This window comes from Stegodyphus dumicola, chromosome 2 (genome assembly GCF_044657685.1).
Source record: "Stegodyphus dumicola isolate Sdum_Otavi_A_Nest chromosome 2, ASM4465768v1".
NCBI lineage: Eukaryota > Metazoa > Arthropoda > Arachnida > Araneae > Eresidae > Stegodyphus > Stegodyphus dumicola.
The window spans coordinates 124,919,783-124,934,127 of NC_140769.1; the positions used below are offsets into that span (position 1 = coordinate 124,919,783).

Below are 14,345 nucleotides of genomic sequence, written 5' to 3' on the forward strand. Positions count from 1 at the left end.
TTAATGAAAATGAAATTAAAATTACCTTCAAAATGAGAAAAAGCTTTCAATTATTTTTAGAAAAATGAACGACTGAAAAATCAGTGAGGCAATGCCGAATTATCAGAAGGAAAATGAGCTTATCTCATCTTCTCCTTAATTGTTCAGACATCGTGCTTCGTCTTTCGCACACATATTTAATCTTAATATTTTTTATAGGTTTTTAACATTAAAGAAAAATTAGTAAACCATATCCATGCTCAGCATTTGCTTATACAATGCGTCATTTCCTGTTCTAATTCGGTTAAATTTTCTAAATGCAAATATTGTGACAAATAAGTCTGGTGAGAATTACATGGAATAATCACGCAAGTAGTGAATAATAAATGCAAGATTTAAAAATAATTACAAAAAAATACGCGAAATGACGATTAAAATGACGATTCTGAATTATATCAGGATGGTAATAAATTCATGAAATAAATCAAAATATGAGCCAAAAAATAAAAATCTGAAAGCTTTCAGATTTTACATTACGCGCAAGTGGGCGCTTTATGAACGCTTTATGTGTTACCTTTATTTAATAAATATCATGTTCTTCGCCTTCAAACCATAAAATTCAGTTCAACAGCAATATCGCAAAATGATTTTAAAATCAGCATATCTTTAGAATTTCCGATACACAGTCGCGCGCTTTGGAGATAAAAATGTTTTTCCCGTACAGTGTTGTCATTGCTCGCTTTGAAATCATTGAGTTTGTTAATGAAAATTCGTAAAAGGCTTACAAAATCTGAAAAGATAATAAAACAAATTCCAAATTTTGAATTTGGGCTTTCAGATGGCCATATTCTCAGTAGAATTACATCATTCAAATCAAGAATTCGTTAACGTTTTACAAAATATGAGATAGATAATAAAAAAAATTCCAAATTTGGGCTTCCAGATGCTCAGATTCAGGTGGAAACGTACGTTATTCAAAATTTGATGGCTCTAGGAATCGTTGTTTTATTGCGTTGCGAAAACACATACATACAGTTATGTAGATTCTTCATTATTTAATTTTCTTTAAGTATAATAAAGGGCTCTAATATTTAGTGGCAACAATTTGAAAAGTGAGCTAACATTTTTGTTTTCAAAATGTTTAGAACCTACGAAATAACGAAACTGCTGATTAAATTTTTAAGTCAAAACCTAAGGAACGAAACTAAAGTACTTTTGTTGAGAAGCGAAATCTGTATGTAGCCCTAAATGTAAATTTTTTGATAGGGAAAAGGTCTAAAATTAGGAAAAATGATAAATTTAATAATAAATTGAAATAATTAAATAATAAATTGAAAAAAGGAAAAAAGAAAATTAAAACCTCTGATAAAGTTGGTCATTGGTGAACGTATGTGTTCTATGAGGCTGAAAAGAAAGACAACTGTCGTGAGGTGTTGAATCGAGTTGAAAAATTGTATGCTAGTTTCATAAAATGGAAAAGAAAAATTCCAGGTCTAAGTTGAGTGTGAAATAAGCTGTCTAGAAAATTGAAAAATAAAAATGATGGAGAGTGAAAACGCAGTCATAAAATGAATAAATTTAATTACTGAAATGAAATGTTTAAATATGACATAAAATAAAAACAATGGAGGGTGTAAACGCAGAAATAAAATAATTTGTTAATAACTAATAAATAATTGTATATTAATAAATAATAATAAAAATAATAATAAATAATTGTAAATTTATAATAAATAATTGTAAATTTTTGAATTAAAAATGAAACTAAATTTTAGGAAATTTTATTCTGTTTTTAAATTACTTAAAATCAAGTTTAATGAAATAGTAAAATTTTAATAAAGGTATTTTAATTTTGTAGAAAAATGAATTTATTAATTTAAAAATAAAAGTGTTTTTTTTTTTTTTTTTTTTTTTTTTTTTTTTAAGGAGAAAAATATTAAAAGGAAAAATGATTGTAACAGGAATACGTTTTCATATATTTGGCGTATAATACGACTAAGTAGACATTTCTTAGTTACAGAGATAAAGGGATTAATTTCATATTTGTATAAATAATTACAATTGTTACGTATCTGGCAAAATCCACCAATTTTGTTTAAGTATTTCCTATCATAATTAATAAGAAAATTACAGCGACCTAATTTATGCAGAATTTAGTTAATAAAATTAAAAATTAAGGGGAATTTGATTATTAACAAATACAGTTTTGAGAAATTGAAGGTCTTCAACGCAGTGTGAATAATTTTAATTCTCAAAATATGATTAATAATAGCGTTAGTAATTAATTTTTTAGAAATATTAAAATTCCAATATATAAGTTTAATGACATGAAAATTAACATGTCTGTTTTTGAAAAAGGTTAATTCTTTTACCGTTGAGAATTTGAAAGAGTGTAATGAATTTCGTTGTTATTGGTACTGATTTTATTAAGTTTTACACAATTGAAACTTCTGATTCAATTAATACGAATTATCGAAAATGATAGGGTCATCTAGGTATCTATTTCGAAACCATAACTGTGTTAATATCATAAATTTTATTACTTTTAATGCTTTTAACATATTTTTTATTATATATATATATATTATTATATATATATATTAACATATATATATATATATTAACATATATATATATATATATTAACATATATATATATATATATATATATACAACATATATATATATATATATATGTTGTATGATCTTAAATCCATTTAGTGCGAAAACAAGTTACTAGTATGTATTCACTCTTTTAAAATAATTCTACTTTAATTAAACTTATTAGGAGATAATTTAATCAATTAATCAATATTGTTTAGGAAATAAATTATATATTCATATGTATATCTATATGTGCATGTGTGTCTGTATACTTACCATAAAACCAAAAGTGTAGTAAAAGGTTTAAAAAAAAAAAAAAAAAAAAAAGTAACTCTTTCCTTTCCTGCTCTTATACCTGGCTCTTAAAAGTGTAAAACACATAATTCTGTAAGTAAAACATATATTTCTATAGTATTTGGTGACTTCTAATTCATTATATTTACAGAAAAATCTAGATTTAATTAATTACCTTTCCATCCAGAGACGCCATTGTATCAATCCCTTTGCTTGACTTTAACAGCAATGAAACGAATAATGTTATTCTACTGTCGAAAGTAAACATACAGTTGTTGTTGTTGCTTATGCTCACTTGTCTGACGTAGTCAACACAAGCTCACGAAATACCTCGTGGCAAGGAGCGCTAGAATATGGCTTCCGTTGGCAACAGCCTTGAGCATCATTCAAGTGGCAGTGCGTTTTTGATCAGATTCGCCCCTAAATTTCATAGGGAAGACCCCAGGGGACGGGTCCAAGGGTCCTCTCTCGCCTTCCTCCAAACCACAGGAGAGATTCGCCGCATATTTAGAGAGAGAGAGAGAACGGAGGACGTGGGCACTATCCCCTTATCAAACGGTTAATTAGCATAGCACCATGTCCACCACTATCTATAGCACAATTAACCATAATGGTAAAGGGGTGGTGCCCACGTCCTCCGTCACTAAACTAAACTAAACTATCTATAGCACTCCTTCAAAATACATAATGCCACCTGAAAGGTATTCAACGTGCACGACAAGACACACAAAATAATATGTTACAGAGTTACAGGTTAATATTCAAGATACATTACTGGTACGTTACTGATACAGACATGACAGATGCAAAACTGATAAAAGGCTGATATAATACTGATATTAACACTGATTAATACTGCTACAGTACTGATACATTTACATAACACTGAATATTATTACTGATAAATGGGAATGATTTTGCACAAGTCGGTAAATAAGTCCACGAAATAATACGTTACAGAGACTCAAAATATTGCGAATTAAAATATCACAGATGAATGTTCTACTGTTACATTACTTGTACTATTGTACTATCTATAGCACCCTTTCAAAATACATAATGCCATCTGAAAGGTAATCAACGTGCACGACAAGAAATACAAAATAACATGTTACAGAGTTACAGATTAATATTCAAGGTACATTACTGGTACATTACTGATGCAAATATGACAGATGCAGAACTGATAAAAGGCTGATATAATACTGATATTAACACTGATTAATACTGCCACAGTACTGATACATTGATATAACACTGAATATTTAATGCTGATGAAATGGGAATGATTTTGCACAAGTCGGTAAATAAATCAACGAAATTATACGTTACAGAGACTAAAAAAAAAAAAAAAAAAAAATGCGAATTAAAATATCACAGATCAATGTTCTACTGTTAGATTACTTGTACATTACTGATGAGAGCGCCGCCATGCCGCACCGACATTATGCATTTACAAACATCCATGCCTTCCGGGATGCGAACCCGTAAAGCACTATATCGGTTTGGCGGCAAGCAAACAGTTGTCCTTTGGTATTGACATTGCGTCGACATGATATTTCTTAAAGTATAAGACCTCATATACAATGCTAAGTAAGTTGCTTTGAATTGAGCATAAACGAGAAAAATTGATCGATCACAAGAAAGCAAACAACATGCCTCAGACTGGTTGAAGCATCATTGACTGAAGTGGCAAGTAGGTTGAAGCGTCAGAATAATGTTAATAATACATGGAAATTCTAATTAAATAATATTTTTAAATATTTTGTGCTCTGATTTCGTTTATCGCTTATTGTGTAAAATGTTTAATGTTAATCCTGTGCACAACAGCAATTCTTTATGTTTACTGATAATTCTCGTCTCAGGAATAGCGTAATTGACAATATCCTGTTGTGATTCTGCAATAAATGTGTGAAAAAATCATGAATGCAGCAACTTACCTTTCCTAGACTGGCTGTAATGGTGTAGCGTAGATTCTGATCCCGAAGGTTTACCTCCGTGAGATCTCTCATAAGTTATTGTGCCTTAACTGTGTACAGTTAACGCAAGTCCTTCTGACCCTATTTAGACCGACACACGAGTAATTGCTTCGTATGAAATATTATGAAAAAGTCATAAGATTTAAATAACATTTTTGTTAATTCTTAAGATTGAAAAAAAGACAACTTCTGCTTACAAATAAAATTCTGTCACTTGCGTTAATAAAGTAACAAAATCGAAAGTCTACCATCAGCGTCTACCAAAACTGGTCTACTTAACTTGGCTTAATATTTTAAGGCGTGTTTTAAAGTTCGTTAACAGAATGACTAAAGCTGAATATTCATTGCGAGATCTGGACGACAGAACATAACTGCATTCGTCGTTGCAAAGAGCTCTTGTAAGTAAAACATTCAAAATACTTGACCTAAAAACTCTACAGTCTAATTTGCGTTTTGATTAGGACTACGGAAAGGTAAGTTATAGTAACGTTTAAATCATAAATACTCATCAGTTAGCATAAAATGTTTTTTAAAGTATGCAGATAAAATTTAGGATACATAAGCTACAGTCTGATATAATAGCATAATAGCCGCCCTCCGGTCCTTAGTCGCAACGGCAAATTAATGTTCCTTATCTCTTTGCTTGTTATTTCTTAATTTCCCATAGCAATTCAATAAAATTGTAAATACAATAACAGATTGTAAATTCATGTTTTTAAACAGTTATTAATATTTAAGTTATTTCAGTTTGGAATGATTAACGAAGCTGATACAGGATGAATCTTAACAAGAGGGCAAAACTTTATGGAGTTATAGAAAGCAACTATACGAGCAATATTCGTCACAGAATGATGATCGGAACACAAAAGGCTAGCCGATGGGTAGCGTTGTAAATGGTATACAAAGGGTCGGTCCGTACACCAACGGCATTTTCTACATTGGACGGCCGAGACTATGGCTGATTATACGAACCACGAAATTTCCAGGGTGATGGATAGGTGGAGGTGGTCCCATAGCTTGGCCACTAAGATCACCGCATCTCTAGTGTTTGGACATTTTCTTGTGGACCCATATAAAAAGCCTAATCTTTAAATGCCCCGTTGAAACGAATATGGATCTAATCGTCAGATTCTGTGTTGTTGCCGACGATACTCGGGAAATATCTGGTGGATTTGCAAATGTCCATCAGTCCCCTATAGCGCAGGCGTCAAGCCGGCATTACATCTGGCGGAAGGTTTTTTGAGCAAATTCTTTGAACATGTACACCAATTACGTTCGTGTTAATAAAATGTTTCCTGTAATATTTCTTAGTGTTAATTCTTTAAATGTGACAGTGGAAAACTGCCTTTAAATTCTCACCGCTTGCGTTCCGACCATGCATTCTGTGACGAATATTGCTCGTAAATTTGACTTCTGTCACCCCTAAAGTTTTGCCCACTTGCTCAAATTCACCCTGTATAACTCGAATTTCTACTGCTGTGTTAGTCTATCATTTGAAATCATTTGTATTTAAGAAAATTATCTAATAAGCAGATTATGGAGTCTATCCCTTTTGCCAGGAACGTAATTTAACAACGGAGTAATCCTTTGTATACGACAAGAAAGATCCCTTAAAAATTCGAAAAAATGTTCTCATTTAATATGTATGCGTTTTGAATATTTGTTTTGGAGTATTCATCCCCCAAAAAATATAGCACTTTGTTATTTCTTAACACATTTTACCTTAGATCTTATTTCATTTTTCATATTTTTACTTGAATTTTCTTTTAAATTTCAGATAATACTGTCCATTATGGCGAAACATTAACTATTCATAAAGTGAGTCGGCTTCATATGGGAGCTTACCTCTGTATAGCATCTAATGGCGTGCCTCCATCTGTTAGCCGTCGAATTATGCTTCAAGTAAATTGTAAGTATAATGAAATATATTTTTATTTCTTATCCATATGCTTATAGTTTTACTTCCTAAAATTCATAATTAAAAAACACTCCAGACATAGTGACCTTGACAATATGTTCATGAGAAGTTATTAAGAGAGATATCAGAAAACTTATACTAGCTCTCTGGCAAACTTGCTGGATAGTCGGGCATTTTGCTAAAGGAATGAAAACAACAAATATGACGGTTTTTCACAAAACTGATAAATATTCGTTTGATTCATTATTTTAGAGACCAGTTAGTCTACTAGTCAACTAGTCTGTTAGTAAAATTCTGGAAAAAGTAATCCTTTCCTGACTAAATTTCTTTCTGGAAATAAAGAACACCATCCATCCTAAAAATATGGCACTAGAACGAAAGATCAACGGGCATGCATTAAAAAACCTCCTAGGCACTTAACTCTTTCACAACCAATCCGCCCCGCCGGCCCTACATTGAAACAACCAGAACCGCCCGAAGACGGCAGAGATTATAATCTTGTTTTCTTCCCTCCCCCTAAGGTATGCAGTAGCAGGTGCACTTTCCCCAAATGCTTTGTATCAGTTAACTGCAGACAGCTTGTCTTAAGAGGTCTCTTGTCTTTTGGTTGCTCGTGACATTTCGTTGTTGATTCTTTTGTGGTACAGTGTGCTTTTAAGCTTAAACAGCAATAAAAGTGCAGTTTAAAAATTTAAGGATTATATTTATTTTTAATCAATTTATTCCTTCCTATAAAAACAGCGGAAATAAACAAAATCTCAGTCTTGAACATAACAAAGACAGAAAGGCTTGTTGGTCTGACCTTCAGAATAGTTTTATAAAGAATAGGGTCAAAGGCTAATGGGATCTTTGTTAGAAAGTGCAAAGGATGTCATTCGAAATCTTCACACCTATTTTCTGCGTTAATGTACGGGGAGAGGAGGAAATTGCTGTGAAACTGGAAAAGTATTTCGGGCGGTTCGGTATTTTGAGGATACAAGTTAGCGAAGGATCTGGATTTCAAAGAGCATTATTTTTTTAATTTCAAAGAGCGTTATTTTTATTATTTTATAACATACATTATTTTTAAAGAAATTAAATGATGAAGAATCTTCATGAATATATGAAGATTTTTTAGCAGTGTGAAAAAAGACGATATTAAAGCCATCAAATTTTGAATAATGTAGTCCGCTATCCCAACATGTGCACCTCGAAGACCGAATTTAGAATTATTTTGTTATGCATTTCATCTTTTGTAAAACTTTAATGAATAGTTTATCAGCATACTCAAAGTTTTAAAATATCTGTTAATTTTACTGTTGAACTTATCTTATATGGCTCAAGTGCGAAGACCGTGATATTTAATAAATAAATTTATCACGCAAAGCGTTTGTTACTAAAACACAATTTTTTTTCTAGCTATCTTTCTAAGGAAACTGAACACTGATAAACTGAGAAAAATGTGCAAAAAGTGAAAAACATGTCCGCGAGCACTTAACACTGCAACGGGAATTCTAAATTTTCTTAAATTAAATAAAGATTTTGTCATTTTGTTGTTGAATTGTATATGGTGTAAGTGTGAAGGAAATGATGCTTAACAATGAATCCAGAAAGGCAAAACAAATGGGTTATCAGGATTGACAGATAAAATTGAGAATATTTATCAGATTGTAATTGTTACGAGTCGACAATGTCTCTAACCATGACAGACTGTGCTTTCTCGTGAAATATTATTATGAATGCGATAGCATGCATTAGCAGTGGAGGAAGCAGTAGTGGAAAGCACATACGGTACTTGCAGCATAAGTGTTTTAGCACAGCGAATGAACGAACCATGGAGTACGGTTTACAAAATTTTCCGTAAAGTGCTGCAGTTCTTCCCATACAAAATCAAACTTGTTCAACAACTTAAAATTAGCGATCTTGCTGTAAGAGAATCTTTTGTTTTTGAATTCCTTCTACAGATGGAAGTGGACGAACATAGACCATGCAACATTTTGTGAACAGACGAGGCTCATTTTTACCTGAATGGCGATATCAACATCCATAACTGCAGGATGTGGTCCAAACAAATTCCTCATGTTGTATACCCAGTTCCATTGCATCGTCCTAAAGTCACCGTTTGGTCTGGTTTGCAAGCTAGTTTTATAATTGGACCATTTTTTTAAGAGCAGTTGACAGCTCTACCTCTTACATGCATTGTGACTACAGTTTGGCTTAGCGTCAAAGTTAAGACGTTTCGTCATACCTGAACTGCAGCAACGTGGCATTTTAGACACCACGATTTTTATGCAGGAAATGGCCCCACCGGACATTGGTACATGTGTCACACAGTTACTCAGGCAACATTTCATGAATGAAAGGCTTACAGGCCGACACTTACCAACTTCTTGGCCACCCCGGTCACCAGACCTCAACGTCTGTGACTTTTGGTTATGGAATTATCTCAAAAGCACTGTTTATAGTGATAATCTAAACAGTTAGGCCTAATTGAAAGATGTCATACGCCAACATGTCCGTAACATTCCTCCTGATATGCTAAGAGCTGCTGTTGAAAAAGCAGTAATGCGATTTAACTTGCTTTCGAAAAGTGTTGGACGCCACATTGAAAATGCTTTGTAACACATTTCAGAAACGATTAAACACAATTTAAACCGATGTCTGCATGTCTTATTTCGTTTAACAATATTGCATACAGCGACATTTCGCCCCTGGTGGTGAGTTTTTGAACTTATATATATATATATACGGAAAATTAATTCTCATTACCTACTATACACGATTACCAAGTTTGATAGCATTTGGTACAGTAGTTTCTTTTTATGTTTATTTTCAAAGAATTCACTTTAATGACAACTATCCGGTATAATGTTTCAATATAAAATTGGAACAGATCATTTGATTATCATGTAAAAAAAAATTTTACTTTCTCTGAAAGAAAGTTCTATCTCTGAAGATCGTTCATGTCCTTTTCATTTTCAAATTGACTGAGAATTTTTTTTCATCCTTTTTTTTTGGGGGGGGGTTAGTACAAAATGTTTTTAATGGCAATCTTTCATTACTTTTTCAAAATAAGATTTGTATTTTTTAGTAATGTAGTCTTTTAATGATATCTTATCGTGACCATTTTTGTCATACATTGTATGAAGCGCATTTGTCATTCTATAAAATGTCTCGGTGGTACCTAAAATACCTAGGTAAAGTATATAATAATTCTCATATTTCATATTTTGCCTAAAAACATCCGGCAATATATGCAATGCCTAGACATCCTACAGAATGCCGGCGTATCATACTTTGGCGGTAGCATATATATTTAAAATACATTCGATAAGTGTATGCTCGTCCTTGTAATCACCGTAGAATAGCTTTAAGCTTAAATTTCGAGGTTCGATGGATTGTGTCGGTTCTCTGTAACAGTTTTAAGTTGCAATAATTAATAAGTGTTATGCTTCGAAACCAGATATCTATCTGTTATGAAACGAAGAAAATTGAAAAACAGGATTGACAAATGACTGCGAAGAAGCAAATTGCCTCTTTGTTACGTAGACACGCGGCGCAAGATAAATGACCGTTAGAGATTACTGAATTGCAAATTTTATTCCCTGTAGTATAATACTAGCTCTTTTCCTACGGATAATATACGCATATTTTCACTGAAATTCACCAGATGTTACAATTTTCCTCAGTATTACATCCTTTTCCCATATCTTTCTATCCTTCTTATTTTTGAACATGAATGCTGCAAAAGTCATTCTAGACGTGAATTTGTCTTAAATATTAAAACGTAGGCGTGAATATTGTCATATTTTAATTGCGTAAGAAAACGATATTCCAATAATCGAAGCATTTTTACCTTCAATCTGATCATAAAAATCCCCTGCATAAAATATAATACTTTACTGAAAAGCTAAAAGAAATTCGAGCAGGACACAAGTCTTGTTAAATCCTCCTTAACCCTTTTTGGTAAGCTACCTTTTAAAGTCGGAGTTTTGATTTAAAAAAAAAACGGTAGGCAGTCTAATTAGGCCTAGTGGAGTACACAAGTAAAATTTTGTAAAGATAACACTTATCGTTTATTTCTGAGGGTGTGCCCGAAGATGGCACACTGATTGAATAGAGCTTCGAAAAGAGTGCTGAAACGAGCATTGTTCTCAATGAACTGACCGATGAAATGCGCAGAAACAAAGAACACAGGCTCTCAGTAGTCCTAGATTATCGGTGAGCTCGGTCTGGGCACACCTAGGGTTCGCCGTTTGATTTTAGGCAAGATTTCAAGGTAAAAATTTGAAACTAATATATAATGAGAAGATTAGCATACAGCCAAAAATAACATAGAAATTTCTTTTCAAACAATTACTTTTATGGCCTAAAAAAATCTAGAAGAATTCTTTGAAAAATGAGGGTCTTAGAAAACTAAGCATGGCTAAACTATATGGACTGGTTTGTGTTGAGCTGCCATCTACTATAAATAAAGAAGGTTCAGAGTAACCTATAGTAACCTATAAATCCTTTTTCATTCAATTTTCTGTGCGTACAGAAGGAAAATTTTATTTGTGTCCAGACTGGACACACTGTGCCGCAAAGGAACCTGTCAAAGAAGGAAGCAGCTAAGAAGGAATATATTCCAATATTATCTCTCTTGTTGCGTATCCCCCGATTTCTGTAAGCAATGTATCAAAATTTGAGCAAGTCGTGATTTCCGCTGAGATGCATTTTTTTCGGTCTGTTTCATTGTGCAACTCGATCTTTTCCCCTTCATGGTTTCATTTCAGCTTTTCTGTAATATTCAATTGATTATTCAAATCTGGATTAACAGATTTCGTTAGCTGCCCATTTTTCTACGAAATATACCAGGATATTTTGCACCATTTTGCGCGCTCTATTCAAAGCTCAAACATGTCTGTAGTTCAACTCTTAAGCATATGCCACTAACTGGTCGACATTTTACTAGCCATATATTCCCCTATCCTATCAAGAGAGAGTCTCGTAGACAGTGTGCTGTTTATTAACCAAAAAAAAAAAAAAAAACTGAAACTGGCAAAAAAAAAAGTTCGTAAAGAAACGTGAATTTAGTGCAAAGTTTACGAGGTAGAACTTTGTCTGGAGCCTTGTATCGAAATTTTATCATACTAAACTTGATTTCTAATAAATGCTTTGATAAATAAAAATGAATATTTTTGTTATTTTATACATTTCAACTTTGCATTTCATAAAATAACCAACATTAAATTTCAAAATTTATCTTTCATATGATTAATCTTCAGTTTCAATTTTCCGAGAACTGTTTTTTATGATCTAACTAGCGGAAGTACCCGATACCAGTTAAGTTAGATTGAGAGCATCTGACAGCAGAGAGAACGATACCGCTGTAAACCTTCTCTAATAACGATGCAAAAAAATACGATTCATTAAACATACATTTTTCAGTCTGATACGATATAAAACCCACATAAAAAATTTCCACAGAAAACTAAGCTAATTCTCTCTCATTATATCAGCAACAATGGTTCCCAGTTTTTAATGATTTCCGTCTTTCTATTCAGGTGTGCGTAAAAGCTCATGTTCCATCCAATTTTTCACCTATATTCAATTTTAGTCGATTAAATATGGCAAACAATTTACTATAATTAATCTGAAATTAATACCGCCAACAAACAAACACACAAGCAGTCATTCTTCTTTATACAAATATAGATAGATTATGTAAAAATTACAAATTTTTGATTAACAAACTCTACGATTTGAAAGCGAGCAGTAGCAACACTTTGGTCATTGGTCATTAAGGATAAAATAGGCATTTAGCTTTTAAAATACCCTTTTTGATGTTTTTGCCCCAGGGCTATAAGCAACACCTGTCGAAATAAAGCATTTTTATCTCCAACGCGCCAGACTGTTGACATTAAGAAACATGAGTGCGAAAATGAGTATTTTCAGAGTGTTTAACTAATATCTCGTTCGATTAAAGTCGTACAAAGATAGGGATAGTCGAAATGACTTCCCAAGAAATTTTGGAATCAGGAATAATGTAATTAATGTTTGGCGAAACTATTTTTATTTCATTGTAAAACTTAGAAATAAGTTTTTTATTAACAAAGACTAAAATTTGAAAACGAGTAGTGGCAGCACGTTTCGAAATACTGCAGATTTTTATCTCTAGCGTGCGAGTTTGTTGCCACTCGGAAAAAATAAGGGTGGAAATTTTCAGAGTTTTTAATTAATATCTCTGATTTTAGCAATTTTTGGTTTTTGAAAGTTTTGAAGTGGACTTCGACATTTTCCGGGACCCAGAACAGATTTGCATAATGTTTGGTGACGATAGCATTAGTAGTGAGACTGATTCTATCACGTACAAGCACACACATATTCTTCCTTATATATATATATAGAGAGAGATAATGTACTGAAAGAAAATCTTTTACAAAATATTTTTGCATATTTTAACTCTAAAATATATGTGGATTTGAAATATTTATTAAAAAATAAGCAATTTTGGAACCTATTTTGATAAAAAAAATTACGCAGCGTGATTTTTAATCGGCAACCATACAGCCAAAGGTGTTGTGTTGCTTTTATACTTCATGTTCTTAATTGCTGCATAATTTTACTATGTAAAAAAGGTGAAATTGTGAATTTATTTTCAATTTCTCATAGTTATTAAATTCAATACTATCGAAATATTTATATGTAGCTGACATAAGTCACACGATCTTCTATTTAAAAAAATATGATGTGAACACAGCATGACTTCCTTGTACGGAATATTAAATTAGACGCATTTTTCCTGCATTTCATTTAAACATTGAATTGAATTAAATCTTTGATAGCGCATAAACCACAATAGAATAAATGCACTCTTTAAAATTTACTATATTTGTTTACCATAGCCACGTTATGGCGCTAAATTCACTTAACAGCGTTACATATCATTCATTTTATAGCTCAGAATGCGCAAAATTTATATCATTCGAAGAATTATCTAATCGTTGCAACATGTTCTATTCAATTGCTATTCAATTGCAACAAAAAAGAAACAGTTTTTCACAGACGATTGAGTATTTCTCATTTAATTAATTCAGTTCTCACTTCGCAAGAAGGCAAAAATACATAAAAACTCAAAATATCTATATTAAAAATTACGAAGTAAATCTCAAACGCTTATTTCCTCGAAAAAATTCCAGAAAGAATTAAGCATGATTTAATTGTCAATAATAAATGAATGCGTGATCTTTGTTGTTGCGAAGCTAAGTTTCTCTAGATTGGCAACAAATCCACTAGTCTCATGTTTCAAATGTAAACATCAATGGCCGCCATTAAAAACAGGCTTAGCGGCAATTAAACAACTTTAAAATTGCTGATAATTCTAAAAATATTGCACACAGATTTACTAAAGGCATAAAATCCTTAACCGGAAGATAAAAACAATATAATTCAATCATTTTTAAAGCAAAAAAATGCACAATTTACAAACATATAAGAGTAAAGAAACTGAGTTCACTGAGACGGGTAACAGAGTGGATATATTTATATAGGTTTGGTGCGGCCGGTTGGAACCAAAATACGAGGTGCACATCTACATCTTATAAGAATCC

The 14,345-nt window shown here is 32.2% G+C and overlaps 1 protein-coding gene across 2 annotated transcripts in view; it reads left to right on the forward strand.

Moving 5' to 3' along the window:
• LOC118193323 (lachesin-like) overlaps positions 1–14,345 on the forward strand; it is a 521,719-nt gene that overhangs the window by 432,620 nt on the left and 74,754 nt on the right. For both annotated transcript variants that reach the window (XM_085811101.1, XM_085811102.1), the window contains one exon: positions 6,634–6,765. In XM_085811101.1, coding sequence (XP_085667227.1) covers positions 6,634–6,765 — 132 coding nt within the window. The remainder of the gene's footprint in view (positions 1–6,633; positions 6,766–14,345) is intronic.